General features: G+C 38.4%; 1 protein-coding gene across 2 annotated transcripts in view; it reads left to right on the top strand.

The window, feature by feature from the left end:
• Nucleotides 1-48: 48 nt before the first annotated feature.
• The window catches only part of mettl15 (methyltransferase 15, mitochondrial 12S rRNA N4-cytidine), a 46,313-nt gene continuing 24,054 nt past the window's right edge, over nt 49-22,307 (top strand). Inside the window, exons 1-2 of one of the 2 annotated variants that reach the window (XM_056382865.1) lie at nt 49-74; nt 1,586-1,837. In XM_056382865.1, the coding sequence (XP_056238840.1) occupies nt 1,601-1,837 (237 nt within the window). In that variant the 5' untranslated portion in view covers nt 49-74; nt 1,586-1,600. Of the gene's footprint in view, nt 75-104; nt 227-1,585; nt 1,838-22,307 lie in introns of those variants that run through there. The other variant, XM_056382873.1, reaches the window with a different exon arrangement.

The raw sequence follows: 22,307 nt of genomic DNA on the forward strand, positions 1-22,307 counted from the left end.
GGTCAAGGGGCGGACCGGCGTGACGCAGTGAGCATGCTGGTGCCGGAGGTGGAGCTACTCAGCGGTCTACTACGGTAAGCTACAGTTAACTTGCCTGTGGCGTACACACAGTTCACTCGGGAGAAATATTTTTAAATATAATAAACTGAGTGTACTGTTGCGCACATGTTTATTTATTCGTTGACAATTTGTGAAGCTAACTGCGTGGCGTCATCCAACATATCAGGTTTGAAATGCTCAGCCACTGCTCGTCTAAACACCATTGCAGCTAGTACACACTTTTGTGATCAAGGTTAACAAAGGTATCGTTAAAAGCCGAGATAAACCAAACACCTCTGTAAAACTTTTTGTGCTTAGCGTGTACACGTGTAACCCTACGTCTGTAATCCCCAACCACTCATGCACACTTGCCCCATGCTAGCTCTCTTATTCATAGCAAGGTAGGTTGGCTAATCTGCTTCACAGCAAAACAGTGCTTTTGTTTCAGAATAGCAGGATAACATTACGTGACGACAGACGTTTGGTTAAATGAAATGATCTTTTAACAGCTACCACCAACCCAGGGCTGTAATGCTATGCGACTGTGACCTACCTGCTCCTAGCTTTCTGGCTAGCAGCTAAGTAGCCATTGCAATAATAAGAGAGGGCCCTTGTAAAAATACCTCCTCCTTGAATTAAATAATAATGTCCCTATTATCCTTGGAATGATTCACCTCCTTTCACCCAACTAGAGAGGGGATGGGCTGTTTAAAATACTTATATGTTTTTAGACAAAACCTCCTTCATGTTGTGATGGTCCATTCTTTTGGCAATAGGCTATAACATGATTCAAATAATCACAAAATGATTCATAAGTGATACTAAATTTACAGTAAATTTGATTTTGATTCCTCTACTGCAGGTATTGCCCTCAATCTGACTGCAATCATGCATTGTCACTCAGTATTTGTATTTTCACCTCTTCAAGTACTGTGTAATTCTTTGCTGCCATTGAACATTTGCATTGCGTTAACCAATGCCATGTGCAAATTGTTCGAATGCCTTCAGCTCCTGAACATATTTCTGTTTTATTAGAATCATACATCACTAACTGGGCTATAATTTTCAATACATCCTGTTGCCAGGAAACACCTGGATACCTTTTTAACCATGTAGCTCACTTTGGTGCCTGGTGCAGGCAGTATTGTTTATGTAAAATGCTAAAATGTTCAACCAATCAGCCAGTGTTTTCAACTGGCCTGAAATGTTAAGTGATGTCCCCTTGTTTTGGCTGGGCATCCAGTGTTGGAATGGATGGATGCTTAATCAGTCCAAAATCATTTGCATTATACATAGTTTTTATATAGTAGCACTTTATGTAACCATTTGGTATATATTCTTGGAAACTATTCCGGATAATAGCATAGTAACTACAAAAACCTATAGTCGGTTATTTTAAAATCGGTAATAACCTGTCGCCTGCAGTCCATAACTCCAGCACCATCTTACTTAAGCTTTCAAAATACTGATATTCAACTGCATTACAAACCCTGCTCTTCTTAATTGGCTTAAACACTTAATAGCTTTGCTCTTATTTTCTACATAGATCACTTTATGGATCATGATTTTCCACATGTCTCTGCGCTCCAACCCAATGTTACGGAAAACCAATCTGGCTGTGTGGAGAGCATGGCAGTCATGGAAGTTAGGCCTGCACACTTCTACAGTTGGTGCATCCCCTGGTCCTGGTCCCTGGGAAAGATCTGAAGCACTGTCATCTGTTTCAACTGAAAAACCTCCTCACACGCCTGTCATGCTCAAGGAGGTGCTTCAATACTTAGACATCCAACCTGGTCAGGTGAGTTTGTATCTTTGCTATTTGTGCTGGTTTTCTGATGTCCTGTAGAAAGTGAATGCCTGTTTGTTTAAATGTTTTTTTTTGTTGTTTTTTTTTAAATATGTCAAAGATTCACTGACACTAAATGGATGTCATGCAAAAGTATTAAAACAAAAGGAGTTGTGTAATTTTACCTCCTATTCTTACCACTATTGACAATAGAATGTGTACAACCCCTGACATATTTCCACATCAAAAAGTTCCTTGAATATGTTCAGACAGCAAGTCTGATATGCAACTAAAATGAATCTCTAGGTCTGTCCACACTGATATTTGCAGGTGATTAGGTTGTATTTGTATTTTCAGGCATTGTTATCCAGTCTGCCTTGGTTGCTATAGTAATGGCATAGGCATGCAAACTCATACTGGGAGGTGTTTCTTATATTCTGTCCCTCTAATGTGTCAGAACGTTTGAAACACCTATCAGTGTCATACAGTTTTTACAACACCACTACTAACTACAGTCCCAAAAAGTACAGCACAGTTGAATTAACACCTCCCTGACAGCATCAATAACAATTCATGTTAAAATCTTCACAAAGATGAGATTTATTGCAGAGCTGTTATGTTAGTTTTGTAACAAATATACTGATTGGTTTTGAATTGGAAAATAATTACATAACACCAATGTTAAGAACTCGTTTTCCAAATTGTGCATTATAACACCTCAGTAGTATCGAATTGCAATCTGAATATAACTGTTAGAAATTACAGCTTCTCCAATACTTATTCTCTTTACTGAGATGTTTGTTGCTAAGGTAAAAATTCTGTTCACACACTATATAACGACTTGTTATAAAAACACACATGAATTGGACAGAGTGCCAGTATCTTGGCTTTCACTTAATGTATGTACTATCAGGACAGATGGGCATGAGTCAAAAGCCTTCTGGTGTGGCAGGCAGCATAGGGGGGGAAGTGATGCCCCCCCTATATAATGCATGGTCAAGGCAGGTGGGGGCCATGGGTCAACAACTTAGTCAGGAATTGCGCCACTGTAAGGCTGTTGGCAGGACACAGGGTGCTGCGTCGCTCCTGCCTGAACTTTAGCACCTCTAAACTCCTCCGCTGCCCGCCCATTTGCCAACTGTCCCAAGACAGCTTGCCAATCAGATGCTATTAAAAACAGTTTGATAGATTTTTGTTTTTTTTGTACAGTACGTGCTGTAGACCTCACTTAGTGTGACGTTCTGTGGAAATGTGACATGGTTACATTCAGAAGTCGTGTTTTAGATGTTGCTTCAGTGCAGATGTCTGTTAATTTATTTATTTATATGATGACACATATGTAATGTTGCAGTTTCACTGGTTATGTTATAACCACATCAACATTACAAGCCAGGTCAAGTCAGTCAGGCAATCGGAAATCTGAATTCTGAGATACCTCTTTGACAGAGTTGCCATTTAAGCTATTAAATTTGTGGTGGTTAAATAATGGTGCCACTAGCAGATCTGTTGCCGTTAGGAGGAAAACTTACCGTTAATATTTGGCAAATATCCAGTGAAATCACTGAGGGCAGTGAGTTTAAGAATATGAATGGCTATTGTAAAATAATCACCGATATGCAATTGCTCTTGTCAGCTGAAGCAGAGTATGTATGAATGGAGTACTTAAGCAATGATGAGTGTCAGAGCAAATACTGCAGTTAAACCAAAGTGTGTAAATGGAGCCTTTCAGTGCCCTGCTGCCTCCCACACAGGACATCTGGCTGTAAATTTGTATGCAGGTAGCTAATTTGCACTGGTTGCCTACACTATATTTTCACAGTTTTCCAAATGGCCATCATGCTTGTTGGATCTGGCTTCATAGTTTGTCATATTTCTCCACTGAAAGCGTACATTAAATTAACAAAGAAGGATGCAGCTCACCACTAACTGACTTAAAGGTCCAATGCAATGGTTTTCCTCCTTTTTTTCCTTATAGCCACACTACCTGAGATGTTCTAGGAAATGGTAATATTGTTCACTTGGTCAAGTACTTCTGCCCAGACTGAAATATGTAAACGACAGGGGATTACCATTAATTTTTTTGCAGACATTCATGTTCCCCTCAGGATGATTCCTGATGGCTTTGGTGATGCCCTGACTTTTTATCTAGCAGCAGCACCAGCAGTTCAAAGTTTTATCTTATTCTGTCAAATAGCGCAACATCTACGAGATTGATTGGCACAAAAGTTTGTGCAGAGTCCTCTAGTGTGAGGTGACATTTGCGGTTTTGAGTGAAATGTCTCAACATTTATTGGATATATAGCCATTACAATTGGTACAGACACTCAGGCCCCCCTATTGGAGATTTTATACGGTTGTTGGGGTTGGCTAAAGACTAAAACGAAGATCACATTCTTAATAAGCCTACATGTATTTTTTCATGTACTCCATTGTAGAAAAGATAAGGCATGGTTTTTGATTCACTAGTAAATGTAGGTTTTGACACATTGAGCATAAAGAAAGAGTGTGAGACGAGACACCCTGGGACACAAGGTTACAAAATGAAAAAGAGCTTTTCTTCATTTTGAGGTATGTATTCAAGTAATTTGACTTTTATTGGTTGTGACAGTTTGTGGGATGGTACGGTCCTAATGAGAAACCATGAATTCTCATTAGGACACTCATTGTTTCTACTGCAGGTGAAACCGTGTCAGACCATTAAGAATTGTAAAGACTTTACTGCAATTTAGTAGCCTGGTTCTAGAGCCCTTATTTGCTGACTGTCCTTCTCTCTGTTGTCTCAAGCAAGATATCTGTGCAACTACCTGCCAGATATCCAAGAAATATGGTATTTATTTTCATGGTCCCCAGATTATTTATTTTTATGTCTCACAGATCAATTATATATACAACAATATGATGCCTACATTTTTAATTAAGTTAACATTCTAGTGGTGTCAAGACAATGTGTTGACACCACAGTGTTGAATGCTGTTGATACTAGTACCATATAATGCCTTTGGATTCTCTGTAGTATTAGCATTGCTGTTGCTGCCTGTGCTCTTTACATCAGAGCAACAAATCATTCAGAAGCTGATTGACTCAATTTTTCACTAGAATACTTTTCATTGCTTAAAGGCTAAAACGTCAGATCACGTAGTGATATTTCTTTAGGGAACATCTTGAGGAACATTTAGATGGTTGAACATTGACATTAACGCTGGTCCTCAAATTTACTAATCCCTTCTGATAGCAACATGAAAGATAGCCAACTGAAAATTAAGTTAATATTACATCGACCTCCACAGCACTTGATAATGTTAAGTCAGCTTAACTCTTTATAAATGGCATGCTGATGTGCATGTTTAGCAGTTTGTCCCAGGTTTTTTGTCACTGGTTCTTGTTTAACTGTGTGGATTATAGACAAATTTAATCCATGAGTGTCACCGAAGAACTGGTAGCATCAGCACAACACTGCGGAAAGGGATATAATGCTGCTGATGCAAAATGCTTCTTAATTTTGGGCATTGGAGGACACCGTTTTACCAACCAAGAGCCAGGCTACAGTGTGTGGCTCTGTCGATGCATGCACGTTGTTGAATGAAGTTTTACATTGAAACAGCAATTAGTTAATTTGTCCATTCATCTTTCTGTCACATTATTGTCTAGTTCTTATTGGCAAAAGATATTTTGACTAAATAGTTTTCAATTGTTATTTTTATCTGGATTTGGTCAAATGTTTGTAGTTGAAAATGATTGTCAAAGAATATTTTTCATCACAGTTTACATTGACAAAATTAACACTGGTAGGTAACACAGCCCAGGTTAGCTGAACTTAGTTGGGAGAGAAAAATGAATTGAATTGTAAAATGAATACCTAAACTTTCCATTGTAAACATCCATCACAGTTTACTTTTGTGAGTAGTGGTACAAGGTTAAAAGTGAGCTACAAAAATAAAACCCAAGTTGTAGTAAACTGTAGTTTTTCTTTTGTAGAATTTATTATTTAAATTGTCCAGATATAGATGTTTGCACTTGTGAGTTGGGAGTGACTCCCTTTTTATCTAAGGAGGTCAGTGAGAGCTGGAGGGACTCAACTACCAAACCAAGACAATGAGCTGAAAGCTGTGTAGAGCTGCACAGTGTGGTGTTGATGCTCAGTGGAACTGGCAGAACCTGACCCAAATCACTGAGTTCAGTTTTAATATTAAAAAATGGGGGTTTTAAACTTTGCTGCTATGTTTTTTCTTTCTTTCTTTCTTTCTTACTTTTTCTTTCTTCTTTTTCTTTGGTATAATACTTTCATGTGAAACCTCCTCCTTAACACAGTAATACTTATAGTTCAGTTAAACAGTTGTGCTGAAAAGACGAAGCATGAGGAGTCCTCTACTGGCGCAGACTTCTTGCGTAGGGGACCTCCTCTAGAACAGATTAATGAGCCATCAGCTGAGAGTCCAGGGGAGAAACCCTGTGCTGCTTTAGGAGAAACGAGCTGCCTACTCTTACATTTCAGTCCCAACACGCTCCCCCTTGTGGAATTAATAAGGCCATAAGTGTGAAACCTACTTTTTTGGATCAATATCAGAGTCTTTCAACCCTCAACAAATTTCTTTTGAGCAGGTTTAGACAGATAACAAATATTGGTTAGACGGATACATATTATAGGTTGTATTTTTTTTATTTTTTTTATCTCAGACGATGCATAAAGGTATATCTTTGTCATTTGCTGATGCCAAAGGAGATTTAATTTTTTCAGTTAATTAAATATAGATTTGAAGATATGTTAGTACTGATGTTGAATGAATGACATAGTTTTATAATTTATAAGTCAAGTAAAACTTTTTTTTTCCTTTTTCTTTTTCTTTTTTTTTGCCTACACACAGAATAATTAGGTTCTGAAATGCAAGCATCACTAATGGCACTGGGCCAGTCTTAGAAATTTCCACATACACATTACATCCTGTTCAGTCAGTATTGGTTTCTTTGTGTAGTTTCTGTTTCTGTGTTCAAATGCATATAAAATGTGACCTCTTAAATACTGATTCACTTAACTCTTTACTAAGCAAATCTAAAGGCAACAACAGAACAGTTAAGAACTCAAAAAAGTGTAAATTGTTCTTAAGACTACCAAAGCACTATAATTTTCAGTCTGGGGTCATCATGAAAGTAACAGAAGCATTAATGCCAGCTCATGTAGAAAGCAGATGGTCGCCAATGTGGAGCTTGCACACCATAAATAGCGTGAACCAGGCTAGACTCATGATGACAATTGAAATCTAGCACAAAAATACAGCAAAACAGGCAACCCACAAATCACAGGTGTTGTATCTTGTTAAGGCCCTGAACCACAGCAGACTAAGTTGAGTGCTGCATTTTTCACTTCCCCAGTTATTTGGGTTATTTGGCTGGCTGTAATTTGGACACATGAAGTGGCACTCTGTTCTATGGATAGATGACCACAAAACACTCCACCAGCTGCTACTTCTCAACGTTTTTTTGGTTTTTGTTTAAAGGTAGTGTGAGGTAGTCTCACATGAAGTACTTAATCAGTTACCATCTGTTTAATCTCTCATTTTTACATTAAATGTGAAGACTAAGCGCTCAGGTGTTTTTGTGGAATATATCGTTTATGGGGGCTGTCAAGGCAGAAAAATGCATCAATGTCAATGAATGCCATTGTGAGAGCAGGATCTTTTTTTTCCTTTTTTTTTTTTTTTAACCAGGTACTGAGTGTACCAGCTTGTGAAGAAGGGCATAGTTATGGTTAATAAGTAGTTGTCTTGTCAAATTAGAGTAAAGTCTTACAGCTGAATTTTGGATCAGCTGAGGTAAAAAATGACTCTCTAAGTCTACAGTGCAGAGAGTTGTATGTACTTTTGTGCAAGGCTGTTTAGAAACTTAATATGCAATCTCTGAAACCTCGATTGTAAAACAGACAGTCAGCAATTTGAAATTTTAATATGTGTGACATATACTCTCTTTCTGGTCTTTGTCAGCACGTGGGCTGCAGCATGTGAGATGTTTTCTTATTTATATCCTTTTTTTTTAACTTTATCTGTGTTTTCTTACTTATATTCCCGGCTTCAGCCAGATGAAGCGCTGTTTTGAATACAAGCAAAGGGGTAATATGAGCTTGTCTCTTCAAATTAGTTAAAAGCCTTGTAGTTGCTGTTTGTAACATGCAACTGAAGTCAAGAAATGGCTTTAGGAGTAGATATGAAGTACAAGGAGCCACAGTAGTTGCTTCCTGAAGATGTTAAAGAACTTTGTAACATTGTTAAGTTAAGCAGTTTATAAATGAAGTTTTATTTATTTTGATTTTAGTTTTGTACTGAACATACATGTTGTAAGTGAACATGTATTTTATTTCAGGAATTTACTGTAATCTTTTATTTACTATTTTCAGTTTCTCTAATCAGAGTAAAATGTGATTGTAATTGTAGAAAGTTAAATATGATTTAAAGTAACTTTTATTTATATTAAGCCTATTGAAGTTGTTGTACAGTCATATTTTAAAAAGTCCAGACAAACTCATGTGTTATACACAAGGCACAAAATAAATATTATCTGTAATATCAGGAACAAGCAACTTACTGTTTTCTCTATACTAAATGTTCCACCACAACTTCTTCTTGGGTCTTGCCAATGTTTTTTCTTTTTTTTCTTTACACTCCTTTTTTGGGAGCACTGAGTAGTGAAAGAGGAGGCTGGTAAATAATTGATCCTTGTAATTAAACACTCCAGCCAGGGATGCTGGGGCTGATTGACGGCCAGATATTAGGCCCTTGTCTCGTAAGGTTGCAAGTTTAGTCTGAGGTTATCAGTGGCCAGAAGAGTCTTTCTCCCTCCCTGCCTCATTACTTTCATGAGTAGAACATTTCATAGTGGAGCGGTGGGTGGGGGTGTGGTGTGAAGACAGTCTGGGACTTCATTAGCCAAATGGGGTGCCTCAGTCTACAGAGCGCCAAATTGTTCAGCCTTGCTGAGCAGACAACCCCTTTGTGGGTGCTTCACCATGCTGTCCTGTAGAGTTGTTTTAGCCCTTTCATCTTACACATTCTTCAGCTTCAGGGTCACATGAACAACAACTTAAACAAATAAAGCAAGCTTTCCTGAGCACCTACCTGAGCAGATGGTGTGTATCATAGTTTAGCTAAAGTAAACCTCACTCCCACCCTCCAAACTATATTTGCTCACCATTCAATTTTGCTACAGTGCTTACAAAGCTGTATCTTACACCTTACAGTAGAGTATATTGTCCAATAAAGCATAAATGCTCCTCTAAAAGTAAATAATTTCCCAAATGTTGCCCTTTATTAATGTTTGATTGACTTTGCCATAACAATGTGGACTGCGTGCTTGTGTGCGTGTGTGCGTGTGTGTGTGTGTGTGACAGAGCGAGACAGAGAATATGAGAGAGAGCAAGAGAGAGAGAAACCTTTTTACATCTGAAGCATCCACATAACATCAAATAACAGTGCATGGCACAGGGGTAAACTGGAAAGTGTGCTGGTACAACATCGATTACTGAGAGCTATATTTGCATGTAGATTTAATAACAATTATTGAAACTGTATAAGTCTATGCTCACATGCATCCAATATTGCTAAACGTAGTAAAAATAAACTGGAACCTATTCTCGATGCTGAATTGATACTATTACAGCAGGTTTTATTGCAATATTTACATTTGTTCCTGGTGTGTGAGTGCGTATGCTAATCAGATACAGCTGGATTGAGATGACTCATTCCTGCAACACATCTTCAATTGATGTTTGCGTGAGGTCCAACTGAATTATCTCAGTGGTGTTTCTTTTAAATATATTAATGATAATTATATAACAAAACATTTATCATTTAGTCCAATTACTATTTATCACTGTTATGGTTTAGGTATCATTTAGATTTACTGACTATGGTTTTAATTTATTAATATTTTTCTGATCGGCTCTGGATTTATCAAATGGCTTCATAGTCTCATGGTATGAGACTTATGAATATAAGCTGAAAGCAAAAAACACCTTTATTTTCAGCAGATTTACACTTTTGATTTATCATAAATGCTCAGATATTTTGGTTTTTCTTTTTTGTGAAGTAGCAAAAGAGAAGAAAGCAATTATATTGCCATGTACAAGGTGAATATTTCTACACTTGTTTCTAGCTGAAGTTGATGCCTGAGCATTAACTTGGGCATTTTTATACCTTGCTGCAGTAAATGGTTTGTCATGTTAGACATGCTTCCTCTCTTGCATGAAATTGTGTTTTAACAGCGCTGTCATTTTGCTATATCACTACTTTCTACTGTAAAACCTAGCCACACTTACGATTGTTACCATTAGACTGTCATATTGTAAACACTAAGATGTGTGGTGATAGGATGATGTAGATGAAATAGTATAAAACTAGGTCAATTTAAGCTGAAGGTAATTTAAAGCAGGTGCGATATATGCTTTCTTACTGATCCTCCTCAGCATATGTTCCTGTATCTAAATGATCTTTATGAAACTGCTGTTGGACCTTTTCTGATAAAAGTCATTTGCACTGACCTTATCTGTGTAACCAACATTATCTATATTCCCAGTAGCATCCAGATGAAGTTCTGTTGTTCTCAGCTGGGGTGCTCCCACTCCTTGCCTACTCCATTTCTTGAATACTTTGGCAGGGAAGAGTGTGTCCGCTTGACACTACATGACACTACTGACCTAAACAAGTAACAGAAGTTTCCTTGCTTCCCGCTCATTGTTCCTACACCATGTCTACCTCCACAGTTAGAGTGACCCCGCTTGGGCTTGTTGATTTTATATACACTCTCAGCATGCAAACACCTTTCTTAAAATAATCTCCTAAGTACCTTGGTTCTTGAATACAGTGGGCGCAGTCTTCTCCCATCTCAGGCATTTTAGGGAAAGTCTTTCTGGGGACCATTGCATCAATTGTCACATTAACACCTTTGAGACTTGCCTCATCTTCTTGCCAGCATACCACCCTTATACTTAATGGGTCAAAGTCCAGATGTGCTTTGGCTCACATAACACATTCACCTCTTGCTGATAAGTACCTGAAGAAAATATATGCACACTGACAGCAGTGCTAGATGTAGTAAATTTCACCCTCACCCTATCAGCAACATGATGCTGACATACAGCCCTCACACCAACTTACATACTCTCCAGGCAACCTGAGGCTCCTGAGAATGATCACTACTCCCCAAAGGCTAAAAACACTGATGTTAGAGATTGAAAACATGGAGCTGGCTGATGGTCATTTGTCTGAATGGCACCTCAAAGTGTGACCTTTGTTCCAGCACCTTAAGCTTAGGGTAGGTTGGTAGGTTGGTAGGTTGGTTGGTTGGTTGGTTTGACCATATAGACTGTGAGACAATTGACATTGGTCAACAATGAACATTAATACTGTCATAGCCTGGTTGCAGAACTCTGAATTGTTGCCCAAATCTTTAATTTGTTGGAGTGAATGGGAACATCATCTTTCTGTGCCAGAGTCAGTAACAGATTCACACAAAAATACCCATAGAAATAACACAAATCAACATTAGTTCGATTCACAAGACATTTGTTATCTGTTCCCAGCAACCACAGCTTCTGTGTTGACTCAAAGTGACATCAATCACTTTAGGGCAAGATAATTCTCCCTCATAAACAGAAAACTGCTAACATGATCACAGTGTCAGAATGGATAATGAAGTGAAACAAAATGGCAATTCTGCCTGATTAATAGACTAATACTATGAGTTTGGCCACCCATTGACATTGAGTCAATCAATAAGGAAAATATAAAACAATACTACGGTATGTCTAGCCTTCTCTGTAGCTTTAACTGCACTGACATGTGCTGCACTCTGTGGCCTCTAAACTACCTCCACCTCTTTTTAACAGGTACTGTAAGTAAAATAACATTGATGGACTGATGATAATCCCAGTCATGGAAAGGCCCAGGGTAACTTAATCAAAAATCAGCTCATAACGCTGCACTCGACGCTTCACTCCGAGCCGACCCCCTCCCCCCAGATCTCCACTGCCCCCACCCCTTTCCCTAGTTCCTTTTATTTTATATTGTATTGTCAACCCAGTCTTCAAACTACTGGAAGCATCTTCTTAAATGCCTCTAGATGTCTTTTCCCTATTACCATGCCTCCCACCACGAGGCCTTCATTTAGGTTGGCTCTCTTTGCACTCCCTAATGGACTTGGCCCTGTTCTTCTTTTGTCTTCCTTTAGTGCCATGAAATTCACCTTCAGGAGAGAAAGCCATCTTTCCTGATGCTTCTTTACATTTTGTGAATATAGTTAGATGATTCCACCCCCTCTCTTCAGTTTCACGTCTGTTTTCTCTTGGGCTTTATATAGTTTGCATTGTTTCCTTGTCGCACTGTATTGACAGTAATGTCACACTTAAGAGAAATCTTTCAGTGCAGGCACCAATGAAGCACGTAATCATTTTGAATAGATCCACCGCATCATATTTGACCTTATTTCTTGTTTCCTGTTAAAACAAAGAAATAGCCTTTTGGCATTTCTGTCACAGTTTGTGCCGTTTCCTACTGGAAGTTAGCAGTCTATATTTTGTATTTTAAAAACTATGATTTGTAACCTTGTGAAAATAACAGCATATGTGGTCAGACAACCAAACTGAAAAGGAGTTTCCATTTTCATTCGAGACAGACCTCTTAAGAAAAAAGACAGCATTGGAAGTTCACACTGCTTTGAACAGCCTATGTTTACATTCAGTGCTAAAGCTAGAGGTAAAGTGACGTACAGGGCAGCAAAATGTTATAGGGAGTTATAGGGCAATATATAGAATTCCTTCAGGAATTGAGACCAGGGTTTGCATCTTCTCACCTACCCAAACTCGTTGGTTTCTTTTAACTGTGAAAGTAATCTTACTTTATTCTAGTAGTTATAATTGCCTAAACTTCACAATGCTTTATTTTGCCTTATTACGCTTTTCTGGATAAATTCATTGTAATGTGCTTTTATTTATCATGCAGCAAAAAACTCGTAAAAGTCCCCTCCGGACATGTTTTAATACACGGAAACATTAATTTGATTATCATGAACCGCTGTCTTACACAGCTACAGAGCACAAAAGTGAGGCTGTAGTCTTTGCCAATATAAGGATGCATATCGTGGAGCAACTATGCTGAGTATTCAGATTTATCTGTTTTATGGATTAGGTATTTGTCATTTTTCATAAGTTTTTCAGTATTAAATCAGTATTATTAATTTAGTTAGTTAATAGTTGAAGCCAGACATGCCGCTATAATAACATGTCTAAATTGTATCCAGTGTAACTATGTTTTGCCAGATTCAGCACCCTCCTGATGTAAAAATTATTATAATACACATTAACATTAAATACAGACATTGTTATAGTTAAACAAAGATTATATTTAGAATATCTTGCACTAACTGTAAAGTCATTTTTAACAGTCCCCGGACCTTTTGTTGTAATTCTTCATTCTTCATCCTGCAGATTTAACTGATGATGTTACTCACTATAATTTGCTTATTACGGTCTGCATTCAGTTTTATGCGAAAATGAATCTTTCCAGCAGAGAAAATGTAGCTCAGTAAATCTCCAACCTGCAAGACAAAAACAGACAGTTTGGCTGGGGGGGTGGGGGTGGAGAGTGATGACTCATGCACACAGTAGAGGTCCCTCCCTTTCCATTTCTTTCGGTGTCCAATCAGTTCTTCCCCAGCTGTCACTCATTGCCTCCAAATCAGATCCCCACAATGCTTTACTTTCCCCTGTAAATCACTTTATTTGGAAAGGTTTAGAATGCACAAGGTAAATAAAAATGCCATTAACATCATTTTGGTACACTGATGGATGCTCGATAATGTGATTACCTTGCAGTGCAGATGATAATCCCCTGCATACATGATGTTTTGGTCATGCAGTGGCCCCAATTTCAACTTAAACACACAAGAACAAATTTTGTAATGTTTCAGAATAGACTTTAAAGTTGCTACTTGAGCTATGTTTTAATTTTGACAGAAAAGAAGTCTAATAATTCATCAAAACAGTTCTCTGAGCAGCTAAATTAACTTCTTTTTTTAAATTCAGTTACTTTTAGATTACTTTTTCAGAATGCAAGCAGCCTATAAAATATGGTAGAAAGACTAATCGTTGTCTTGGATTGCCCACGTACAGTAAATATTGAGTTATTGGCTTATAGTTTCAGAGAAGATACAAGTGCCTGCTATCCCTGTTACTCCAGGGATCTCCTCAGCACCACCATGGTGTAAGAGCCAGTCTCAGGACTCCTTGGAGTGGGTGGATGCTTGACATGGACTTTATGAGCTTTATGTAGAGGAGGACGGGGACTGGGGTTTTCCTCTTTGCAGTCAGATTTTTATTGAAAAACATAACAAATGTAACCGTAGAGCAAAGGCAGAGCTGGTATGAATTATGTGAAAGTGGTGGTGAGAAAAAAAAGAGTATTTAAAGGAAGGAAGGATATGTGAGGGGGTTGAGGACGTTATGGTGTTTGATTTGAGGTGAGTAGAGTGAGGGGAGATTACATTACAGTATTACATGAAGCTTCATATATCAGCATCTGTACATGAAGCATTTAAGATCAGTCCAAAACTGAGCAACACATCATGTAAAGGACGGTGCTCGGCAGGGACTGTTGTTTTTAATGGCACTGGTAGCATCTAGGAAAAACTCAAGGGGCATAGTATATCTTCATGTCCTCCTCCATGCTACAGGGTGAGTAAAAGCAATAGTTTTAAATGCAGTCATTCTAGTAAGACAAATAACCACCCAACCATCCATTAAATTAGGAGTCATTGGGTCTTCTAGCTTGGCACCCTACTTCAACGACTGTGACCCGAACTAGTGATAAGGTGATACAGTATTTAGGTTTCAAATCTCTTGACTGATTGCGCTACTATGCCACTAATATTTTACTTGTTTTCACATCTGGACATTACAATGAGAACAATAATTGTTGTAATCAACTGATAATATAATATTATAGATAAGATAATAAATATTTGTTGTGATAACAATTTTGGCCATAGCACTCTACCATAGTAACACCATCAGGTAGTTCAGGTGTAGAAATGCTGTTTCTACCCACTGACTACATGCGACAAATGTATTTAAATAGTTAAATTCCCATTGGATCTTTGTCAGGTCAAAACGTTTAAAAATGATTACGTCACCCATATACTATATGACTCATAGGCTTTAAGATGTGGCTAACTGTTAAAACCTGCTTAAGGTGACAACACTTCTCCAGTACGTTTGCATCTGCATGTGACGTTCATATAATTGGGCTCACATGGAAATACACCATGTACAGTGTGGTGTATTCCAACAATTGTGTTTTAACATTGGATCTTAATGTCAGTGGTGGTGTTGTACTGGACTACCTTATGTTTCTGATATTCTGTTCCCCTATATGTAAATGGCAAGGACAATAAAATTAGAAACTGCTCTCACTATGATGTAGTATTAAACAGTATTGTTGAATTGCATTAGATTCGAATTGCATTATATTGTTAGGTGTACCTAATAAAGTTGCCACTGAGTGTATGTTTGCTATATATTCACAGCAAAAAATATTAGCAGTGGTATTAGAGGTTTTGTAAAATTAGTTGTATTTGTGTTATTGTATTGTTTAGGGATGAGCATTTAAGGTTCAGTTCGCCCACAACATGACAAAACATATTTCCTTTAGTCGTTTGGAGCCATAGTTTGATGTTCATATGTTTTGCTGCTATTTGTCTCTGAGTTTACTGCTGCCACCCCACTACAATGTTGTGCGCTGTTGTGGTGCTCATTCCCACAGGGCCCCGCCTGTTTGAGCTACGCAAAATGATGTATTCACACCTACAGGAAAAAAAAAAATTTGTCACCAGTTTACCTAACCTGAGGGACAATGTTGAGTCTCCTCTGACAGCTCCCACATCCCTCGCTGTCCCAGGATCAGCACCTTGGACAGCGATCATTGCACATTTACAGTACGTACAAAATGGTAAAAATGATCCACCTGAGGTGAAAGCTGGAAGATCTATTGATAATATTTTTTCAGATTATTTACATTTTCACTTCTCCCTAGAGTGATTGTCATCCTGTAGCCTCCAGACAGATGTTAACCTGCCCCTGCTGGAAAAACAGAAGCACTAATTGAAAAAAAATAGTTATGTAGGGCTCAATGATAAATATTGGTTTGATTTCCCGACTACTCAAGTATGTCACTTTCTCCCTGTGAGAGCTAGCTTTGCTTGAATACCATTAAAATACATCTTTTCTATTTTTTTTTCATATTTGCAAGATGTTTAAAGGAGTAGATTTGGCATTTCTTGCCTTTTGTTCAAGCATCCACTGCTGCCAGCTGGTCAATTTAAATTCAGTTTATGGCGGTTTCAGCTCCTGGTTATTTTTCCTCCTCCCATGCACCAGCAAATATGCAGCATAATCATGTCATGCACTCATACTCAGGTAGAACATTCATGATTATTACAGTAAATAAAGAGACAATGTGTTTGTGTTTGTTAACGGTAAACTGTGGGTGGCCTGTGAATTTGCATTGCAGTGCTTTCTGACAGGGAGTGAGTTGGTACAAGTGTCTTATTGAAGTATCTGCACTTCTCGGTTCTTTCTCTCTTGGATTTTTGTCAAACATGGACTTCTAGTTACACAGATCTGTGTTCTTTCTCACTTCTTCATCAGACCTCCAGCTACACTTTCCTCTACCCTAACACAACCTTTATCCTGTACTGCTAGAGATGCCTTTTGGTGGAAAATAACAGACTCAGTGGAGGAGATCTCTCCATTCTTTACCTCTGCCCCTGTAATTTTTGTATAGCAGGAAATGTTATGTTATGCTTTACATTGTGTTTTGTCCTGTTTGATATCCAACATGCAGGTGTTTACAATCGCACTGTGTGCTTTGTCTTATAACCATGCAGGAACTGTAAAAAAGCAGTTGATATATGACATACCATAGGTACTTGGTGCAGTCTATGTAGACCTAAACTATATTTTACTTATGCACTTTTTTTACACTATTGATTTATTTGTTTCCTCAGATACAGTTAGTAAGCTGAATCTTTATGAATCTTTCCTGAATTTCTATGCCAGTATGAAAGTTATGCTGCTAGGGGTCTCTCAGTAAAAACAATAACAAAACACAGCGTTTGGTTACATCGTGAGGTAGCGAGGGATCATAGGAGTTTTTATCTTCACCACCATTTCTGTCTGTCTGCAGTTTCACATTAAAAGTCAGTATTTCACCGGTGCTGACATGGAACATCAGGAAAGGGCTGGGAACTGAGGCTGCTTACATTTGTCTCGATTGTTTCCCCGGACCTTATGATCTGGAGAGGATCCTCTTCTCCATAACAAACGGACCATGGTTTTAAAACTGGTAAACGAATAAAGCAGTTTCACTTTAAATATCAGTGATTGACCGACACACTACGGACATGGGACGTCTCGGAGGGGCTGGGAGCTGAGCTGTCTAACATTTGCATGGCCTTTTTCTCTGATAACTTAAGATCCAGACGTCCGATGACTAAAATCCTTAATTCGGTTAAAGTTGAAAATGACCATGGTGTAAAAAGTGTATCTTAAAAAAGTGGCTTAAAACTGTATTAGAAGTTTTGAGCCTCTGGCAGGCAACCAGAAGCAAATATTAAGAAATGGACCTTTACCATGATTAAAATCACGCATTTCTCTAGGTTTCAGAATTGCTGGAACCATTTCTGTTAATGTAAGTATACAACTCAAAAAATATATAACATAGGTCTAGTCATTTTTAGACATTTTCATATGGAAAAGTTACATCTTATTACTTTAAAGCAAGGGTTACACCAGGAGGAACTTATCCACTTATCCTTGCCTGTGTGTTTCATAACAGCCCAGATTGTGCCTGAAATTTGCTATATATGGTGTGAGGACACACCATGACAAACAGACTATCCGGCTTCCTGAAATTGTTTAGATAGTTATTGCTACACTGAGAACTCCACACATCTGTAGACCAATAGCCTATGTTCTGTTGCAGCCAATCCAAAAGGGATGTCTCTACAAAAAAGGACAAATCACTGGCTAAAAAGTATAACCAAGACTGGCTAGTCAGTATCTGTGACTCCAACAACAAATTTACCAACAATGAAAGCCAGTGAGGAAACTCCAGCATTTCATAGTTGAAGATTTTTATTTTTTATTTTTTTTAGAAGTTATGTACATCAAAACTTTAATACTGGGCATTACTCAGTGATGCTGTTTTTTGCAGCATACTGTATACACTGTCCCAATGGATATGGCTGTGCAGTAAGTGATACACATTTACTCTTCTCTGTTAGTCTCTGACTCTTCAGCTGCTTTCTTTCCAAGTCACTTTTTCCTCAGGGGAAGATGCTCGACTTGCAGTTGCAGCTTGCTGTTGCTTCCTTTACGAAATCATGACAGCAGTGTTTTGTGATTGATCAGATTGAGATTAGCGCTGATTAATCAAAAATGAAATGGTGAAAGCTATGACGGTCTCATGTGATTTTTTTTTTTTAATTATTATTATTAGTTCTAACTGTTGCATTTTATTCAGAGCTCAATAGTTAAAAAAAATTGGCAGGACAAAATAAGAAATTTTAAGACATCCTTTTGGGTCTTGTATCTTCTTGTTGAATGAATCATTAATTGCAATAGTTAAGTGGGAACTTCTCAGAAACATGTGTGAACAGGTCAGTAAGATTATATAGTAGCCCTGTATGTAGCATCATGCCCCAATTAGATTTTGTTTGATCTCCAGTAGCGTTAACCTTTGTCAGCCTTGTTATACCTGTGAGCACATGTTACCAGGTGTGTTTCTAGCAAAACAAACAGAGTGAATCAGTGCAGTGCAGGTAACAGTGCAGTGACTGACAGTGATAAAAAACATACATAAACATAGCAATGATCTTTTTCCTCTAATCTCATTAAATGTGCAATAGGCAACATCTTAAAAAGGAGTTTAAAAAAAAAAAAAAGACACAAAAAGTTCAATAACTACATAACTTGTAGGATGACTTAAGTCAGGTTTCAATGGCATTTAATCAGATCATTGCCCCTCAACCCCTTTAAAAGCGGCAGATAGTTTCTTAAGAGCCATGAGGACATGCAACAAGTGTGATAAATCATATATATATTACAGCCTTATATGTGTAGCTCTGACTCATGGGTATATTCAAATGAGTAAAAAAATAATCCTAACCTCAAAATATTTCAAAACAATTGAGGAAATTGATATTTATCTTCTGCCAGCTCTTTTGATTTTTCACCTGACTTTCTTTTTGCTTAGCACCAGCACACTTTTAATCATATGTCACCTGCAAGATAACATTGACCAAATTTAGAATTTGTCCCTTGGGGAGCATGAATATCAGCACCAAATTTCATGGCAATTATCCATTCATGACCAACTGCGGTCCAAAGTGTTGGACCAACAGGAGGACAGAGGGGACTGGCTGACAGACGAATGGACATTGCATACGTACAGCCACATGCTTTTCTGTGGTTGGAGTTTTTAGTCTCATTGTATCAGTTTTTAAACCCTAAATCCTAAAAGCAAGTCTGAGGAAAAAAACTTTTCCTGATTGGTACGCATTCATCTTCTAGGAGAAGTAGAAATGACCTACATCAGACATACTTCAGACGGGTGTTTTTGGAGGCAAATGAGTGAATGCTGTTGTTACGCGTGTAGACGTGTCTTGTCCTACCTAGGCCAAATACCTCCTCAAGTGCCTTTATTCAAACTCGTGCCAAAAGAGTGCAAACAGCACTGAATAGATGAGGAATGAAAGTATTTGTCGTAACTCTGCAGCATTCCTTTGACAAAAGAGAGATTAGCTTAACATACAGAGAGGCATTTGGAAGGTGCCCTCTGGCAAAGAGTTTTGTCAACATTTTTGTGCTCCTGTATCACTTGTTCACTCACTTATTCACTCACTCTCTCTTGCTCTCAGACACACAGGTAGTGTGTTTAGTACACTTTATATTTAGGCTGCGTGCATCTCAGACATCACTGATCACCATCAACATAATCTCTTGACAGAGTAATTGCGGGAAGCTTTCATGCCTTTTGAGTTTGTCTGCTCTCACTGGCCATCTGTTTCGTGCACCCCCACCTCCACCTTCTATCTGCAGGACCAATGCACACACCTATTACATTTGTTTAAATAAAGTAGAGAGAGGAGAAACTCATTTACACCCTTTTTAATGTAAAGATGTAGAGAAACAGACCAAAGGTGTAATAAGGTGGTTCAGGCATAAGCTTGTTGGGGAAAAAGTACATGTATTGTAAGATAATCATGAAATAATAATATAATTTGAGCATAGCAGCAGTTTTAAGTGTGAGATTTCATATCCACAGCCAAATCCACAAAGGCGATGGCCACGTGTGTACACACTTCACTACTCTCTGCAGTCGATAAAACATGTCATTCCCATAATCACAACCTCCACCTTCATCTGTTCATAACAGGCTCTCATGCTGTTAAACTGCCAAATTCGTGCGCACTTGTATCTCGCCATGAACTTTGTGTGACAGAGAAAGAAATGCAAACCGGTTACCTCCACTCTTGCCATGGCAACGGACGCGACAAGAAAAGCGATCCTGTACCTGTGTATCTGTCTCCCTAATGGTCTGTGTGTTAGTGTAACAAGATCTGTAAAAACTCCCCTCAATGACATTTTAGATCCCCCACTGTAACTGACCTGGGCTGGGGAGTCACAAGTAGGATTTAGGTGAGTACTCAGACTTCTCTCAGGTTCCTGTTCCCCTTTTCCTAATAAATTCAACCATAAGAAGACTTGAGATGAGGCCTCTTTTTCCATATGGCCAGGATATTATTTACTGTTATATGAGCTGTATTATGTTTGCAAAATCTCATTCATGCAAAAATTATGCTTGTCCCACATCATACATGTTTGTGAAATCTTTCTGAACAGATGCTCTTACCCATGTTTTTGATGTAGCATATCAAATGAGATTCTATAATGTATTTACCTTTTTCCTTTAAGGAAGAAAAGCTCTCATTAAGAATGCTGTTGGGTGAGTGCTGAAGTGTCCTGCATTATAGCACCTTGCAGCTTCACTGTTGGACTGCACCACTTGGACCACTCCTAACTCTCCTATTCCCTCTGCTGGGAAAGGCAGATATTACACACTCTAAACAGAGTACAAAACATAAGACTACAGTAATTACTTTTATTTTAAGTATCATCTCTGCATTAAGAGACTGAGATGACCCACGTTGCGTTCTGGCTTAATTCCAGTCTGCTGCTTTCTCTGGGAAGGCCTGGTCTAGGTGAGAGCCTCGCTGACACCCCTCTGTATGAAATATCAATGTGAATGACTCACTCCCAAGTTTGGTGTCAATCATCATCGCAAATGCCAAACCCATTATCACAAAATCTTTTCAAGAAGTTGTTTTGTCCATCTGGTGGCAGAAGTAGCAGGCTTTTTGAAAAAGAGGAAAGATTTTCACCGCAGCATTCAAAGCTTTTGAAGAAGCTTGTTTTCCCTCAGGGTGAGAGAACTAGATTTTCAATTTACCTTATAAATGACCTTGTAAACACAAACACCAATTCTCAATTTTGGGTTGCATGCACTTAATTTTTAGCTTAGTTTATCTGGTGTGTGTATGTGTGTGTGAGTGAGTGGAGGGGGTGGAACTAGTTTTAAACGTCATACAGATGGATAGTGACTGTGCTCAGTGCAGCAGTGATACAAATGTGAATAAATATACAATATTTATATTTCTAACCAACCACCTCTAAGAATATTGAGCATCTGCTTGCAGCCTGTGCTGTCATTTGCACCAGAGCAATAAATAGGCTTTACCTTTGTTCTTTTAGCCAAAGCTTCCTCAAGATGTGACAAAAGATTGTTGTGACAAGTGTCGCACACTCCAGTAGAGGACCAGTTTGTCTCCTGGTTGCTTGTGTCGACTGTTTCGATAAAAGCCAGCCTACTTTGTTGTTTGTGTTTGTGTTTTCGTTTTCCTTTTTTGTATTGAATAGCACAACAGGCAAGTTCATTATGCGTGTGACTCATCCCACTAGCCCACACCCCCTCCCCATCTGCTGCTGTGCGCTGGAAAGGAGAGGGAACCGCCATTGATCACTTCTTCCCTCACACATGCACGCACACACCCCACCTTCAACGTCACTATCGATCGACAGGTTTAATGTTTTTGTGGGGAATAGCTGGCATTTCCTTTTGTGTCATTTTACATCTGTTCCCTACCATTTGCTGACATTATAATAAATCACAGAGCAGAAATATAAAAAATAAAAAGTAAAGCATGATCCAGCCAGTTATTCAAACAATCTCAGACTGTTCAGTCAGTGCAGGGCTGGGATTTTTTTTTTTTTTTTTTTTTTTTGTAGCAGTGGCAGTCAAGAAATATATAAGGAAAAATGTCTGGACAAGAGATGTTTTCTGCTTTGCAAGTCTTATGCCATGGATACAGCTGAGTTAACAGCTAC

This window comes from Seriola aureovittata, chromosome 1 (genome assembly GCF_021018895.1).
Source record: "Seriola aureovittata isolate HTS-2021-v1 ecotype China chromosome 1, ASM2101889v1, whole genome shotgun sequence".
In the NCBI taxonomy this organism is placed as follows: Eukaryota; Metazoa; Chordata; class Actinopteri; order Carangiformes; family Carangidae; genus Seriola; species Seriola aureovittata.